We start from the raw sequence: 4,904 nt of genomic DNA on the forward strand, positions 1-4,904 counted from the left end.
AGGGGTATCCATTTTGGGGTGCAAGGCTCCATTCATGTGTGTGCTGTACAAAAAAAGCTGTTTTTAAAATGACAGAATTGACAAAAAAACGAAAATCACAATTTTTTCCTTTTGCTTGGCTTGAATTCATTCAAAAACTGTGGGGTCAAAATGGGCAGTACACCCCTAGATAAATTCGTTAAGGGGTCTAGTTTTCAAAATGGGGTCACTGGTGGGGGCTCTCTTTGGTTTTGGCCGCTCAAGAGCTCTACAAAAGTGCTATGGGGCCTAAAACGCCTTCAAGCAAAATTTATGTTCTGAAAGACACCGACTACTCCTTTCATTTTGGGTCCCGTTGTGCATCCAGACATAAGATTAGGGCCACAATGGGTATGTTTCTGAACACGGGAGAAACGGGGGTATCCATTTTGGGGTGTAAATCCTCATTTTCATGGGCTCTATAGGAAAAAAACATGTCTTTAAAATGACATATTTGCAAAAATATGAAATTTTATTTTTTCTCCTCTAAATTGAATTAATTCCTGAAAAAAACTGGTGGGGTCAAAATACTCATGACACCCCTCAGTGAATACATTAGGGGTGTAGTTTTTAAAATGGGGTCATTTGAGGGGGTATCTATTATTCTGACACTTATGAGCCTTCGCAAACTTGGTTTGGTGCAGGAAAGCAAAGTGTTCCTCAAAATGCTGAAAAGTAATGTTAAATTTGTATGTCCTCTAAATGGTTAAAAAAAAACACAAAAGTTTTTCAAGTGTGCATTCAGAATAAAGTAAACAGATGGAAATATATATCTTATCAAAAATTTGTACAGTATGTTTGGACATATTTGAGCTATTACGGTTGAAAATGTGAAAAAATGACAATTTTTTCAAACTTTTTCCAATATTGGTACTTTTAATAAATATACACAAATTATATCGGTCTCGTTTTACAACCTAAATGAAGTACAACATGTGGCGAAAAAACAATGTCAGAATCACTTGGATATGTAAAGCCTTTATGGAGTTATGCTACGTTGAACGACGCATGTCAGATTTCCAAAATTTGGCTCTGTCACTAAGGCGCAAACAGGCTTCGTCACTAAGGGGTTAATAAAGTCATCAGGACTGTGGAGCTATGCATGCTGCCCTGCTGATTAGAGGACATAACACGTTCTCTTTAAAGGGGTTCTCTCACTTTGTTGTGCATGTGTGCGTGCATCCTTCTATGAATGTGTTTTAGTTGCTAACTTTTTTGCCTTTTAGTGTTGGTGTCCTAGGTTCAAATTCTATCAAGGATAATATTTGCATAGACTTTGAAAAACTCCATCCAGATGTTGCCTTGGTAGATTTGAACCGATAACTCCAGCAGTGCTAACAACAGAAGCAGTATACTTGTCCTTTCTGCTCTTGTCGAGAACAACAATAAGAATAAAAACAAAGAGACCATCAAAACAGCATCCAGATGTTACCCTTGGTCAGATTTGAACCTACAACTCCAGCACTGCAAAGCAGCAGTGGCAACAACCGAGCCACTACAGTTATGCATTTGGCTCTGGATGAGAAGAAGAATAACAAGAATAAACACAAAGAGAACATAAAACATCCACATGTTGCCCTTGGTAAGATTAGAACATACAACTCCCGCTTGGCAAGGCAGCAATGCTAACAACTACGTTACCACACCTATGCTTTTCGCTAAAGAGAAGAAGAACAGGAAGAATAAACACAAAGAGAACATAACATAATCCAAATGTTGTAATTGCACAGATTTGAACTTAAACTCCAGCAAGGAAACAGTGCTAATGAGTGAGCCACCAGGCTTGTTCTTCGTTCCTTTTATTCTTCTTTTCCTTCTTCCTCTTTCTTTTCCCTTCTTCTCCAGTGGAGAAAGAGAATAAAAAGAAAGTGACTGAGAAGAAGAATAAGGAGTAGGAGGAAAGGAAAAAGAGATGGAGAATAAGAAGATTTCCTTCTATTTCTCTTTCTTTTTCCCCTTCTCCTCCTCCTCTAGAGAAGAAGCAGGGGGATTAAGAAGGAAGAAGCTTGGTGGCCCAGTGGCTGGCACTATTGCCCTGCAGCACAGAGCGGGGAGGTCTAGGTCCATTGCTGATTATGGACAATATCTGCATGGAGTTTGTGTTTTCTCTTTGTTTTTATGATTCGTATTCTTCTCCATCTTCTCCTCTGGAGAAGGGCAAAGAAAGAATAAGTGTGGTGGCTCAGTTGTTAGCACTGCTGCTTTTCAATGTCAGGATTGTAGGTTCAAATCTGACCAGGTGCAATATCTGGATGGTTTTTTATGCTCTCCTTATGTTTATTTTTGTTGTTGTCTTTATCTTCTGATGGAACAAAACAGACAATTGTGGTGGCTTAGTTGTTAGCACTACTGCTTTGCTGTGCTGGAGTTCTAGGTTGCAATCTTACCAAAGGCAACATCCAAATTAGTTTTTTAACCCCTTTCCGCTCTAGGACTTTCATTTACGTCCTAGAGCGTCGGGGTATGTATGAAGAGAGGTCGCGAGGTGACCTCTCTTAATATAGTCTGGGCATCAGCTGTTTATTACATCTGACACCCGCGGATAATAGCTGCAATCGGCTGCGTGGCCGATCGTGGCTATTAACCTATTAAATGCTGCTGTCAATTATGACAGCGGCATTTAAATCCCTTGAATGATATTCGGGGGTCCCCTATGCCCCCCCGTGGTGAGATTGTGGTGAAAGGCCCCAGGGCTGCCTTAGAAGACTGCCTATCAAGCCATCCCCATGGGGTGGCTTGATAGACTGCCTGTGAAAAAGCAGTATGATGTAATGCTATAGCATTACATCATACTACAGGAGCGATCAAAGCATCGCATGTTGTAGTTTCCCAGTTTTATTAATTGTAAAAAAAAAATAATAATAAAAGTTTAAATCAACCCCCTAATGCGATATCTAGAATTAAAAAATCTAAATAATTAAAGAAAAATACATATTTGATATCACCGCGTCCGTAAAAGGCCAATCTATCAAAGTAGCACATTATTTTTCCCACATGGTGAACGTCGTCCAAAAGAAAAAATAAAGAATGACGGAAATGTACTATTTCAGTTACCCTGTCTCCTAGAAAAAGACGCAATAAAAAGCTATCAAAACATCGTATATATTCCGATTTGGTACTAACGGAAACTTCAGGACATCCCGCAAAAAACAAGAGCCCGCACAACTACGTCAACAAAAAAATTAAAAAGTTATTGTGCGTAGAAGATGGCAGCAGAAAATAATTAAATGTCTTTGAAAAACAAAAAGAGTAGTACAGTAAAAAAAAAAACTATACAAGTTTGGTATTGTTGTAATCACAGTGACCCATAGAATAAAGTTATCATGTCATTTTTGTTGCAATTTGGGCACCGTAGAAACAAGACACACTGAAAAATGGCGGAATGTCGTTTTTTTTTTTTCATTTTACTCCACTTAAAGTACAGTAAATAACCCCACTTAAAAATACAATTCTTCCCGTAAAAAACAAACCCTCATACAGCGACGTTGATGGATAAATAAAGGAGTTATGATTTTTTTAAAGGGGGGAGGAAAAAACTAAAATGGAAAAAAAAGTGGCCGCGTCATTAAGGGGTTAATGTTCTCTTTGTGTTAATCCTTTCTGTTCTTTACCTCCTTTAAAGCATAGAGTAGGATATTATGGCTATATTGGAATAAGTATTTCTAGCTTTTTGGGTAGTTGGAGTTTTTGGCCACATGGGCTCTCAACACAAAGTCATTCTCAGTTTTTGCTAACATATGTAAAGTTTTGATCACTGCACCTTTAACCTCCTGGTTCCGGAAACAGTATATGATTGGATTCATCAAAGGAGTCACTACACAGTAGAAGACGGAGACCACCTTGTCCAGCGAAAACCTAATATGGGAGGTGGGCCGAATGTACATGAATATTACAGTTCCATAAAATATAGACACTACAGCCAGGTGGGAAGCACAAGTGCCAAATGCTTTCTTCTGTCCAACAGTTGATGGGATTCTTAGGACTGCAAAAATAATGAAGGAGTAGGACACCATGATAAGGAAAAAGCAGCCTAAAATTACACTCCAGGACATAACCATAAAAACAAACTCTCCTGCTGATGTGTCTTCACATGAGACCTTCAAGAGAGGGGCATAGTCACAGAAGAAATGATCTATAAGGTTGGGAAAACAGAATTTCAAAGTGGCAATCCACACCGCTGGAGGAAAAGCAGCTATGAGGCCTCCGATCCAGGCTCCAACTGCCAAATTAATGCTGGTTCTACTAGTCATCATAGTGGGGTAATGAAGGGGCATGCATATGGCTATATATCGATCATAGGCCATCACTGCAAGAAGACAGTTCTCTGCAGCTCCGAGACCAAACAGAAAGTAGAACTGAGCCAGGCAGGATGGGGAAGAAATATCTTTTCGTCGTGTCAGTAAGGCATCAAGCATTTTTGGAACAGTCACAGTGGTGTAGAGCACCTCAAGCATGGAGAAGTTGGCTAAAAGTAAGTACATGGGTTTATGTAAACGCTTGTCCACTGCCACCAGTGTAATGACAAGGAAATGGGCTGCAAGAGTAAGTATGTACATACCTGTGAACAGTGAGAACAACAGAAGTTCAATCTCCCGTAAGGTTTCAAATCCAACAATGATGAAAGTGGAGGCAATGCTGCGGTTCCCATTGTCTGCTTTTGGCATTCTACCTAAAACACAATGGTCATGTTGTTAAAGGAGATCACCGATAGACCTAGCACTTAGGTGAATCCAGATTAAGATCAAGATTAACAGAGCATTAATTCTGGATTAATAAAGGGAGTTCCCCGTTCAGTATCCCCATCTCTTGGCCAATTTGTTGAGTGTTTACAAGTAGCACCTCTTGCTCTAGAGGATTATGCTATCCTGGATTACACAGACATCCCA

At 39.5% G+C, this 4,904-nt stretch overlaps 1 protein-coding gene across 1 annotated transcript; it reads right to left on the bottom strand.

The window, feature by feature from the left end:
* Positions 1-3,680: 3,680 nt before the first annotated feature.
* Positions 3,681-4,682, bottom strand: LOC136581090 (olfactory receptor 6F1-like). Its single transcript, XM_066582079.1, has one exon. The coding sequence runs from the start codon at positions 4,680-4,682 to the stop codon at positions 3,681-3,683; it is 1,002 nt and encodes a 333-aa protein (XP_066438176.1).
* Positions 4,683-4,904: the final 222 nt, after the last annotated feature.

This window comes from Eleutherodactylus coqui, chromosome 10 (assembly GCF_035609145.1).
Source record: "Eleutherodactylus coqui strain aEleCoq1 chromosome 10, aEleCoq1.hap1, whole genome shotgun sequence".
Taxonomy (NCBI): Eukaryota; Metazoa; Chordata; class Amphibia; order Anura; family Eleutherodactylidae; genus Eleutherodactylus; species Eleutherodactylus coqui.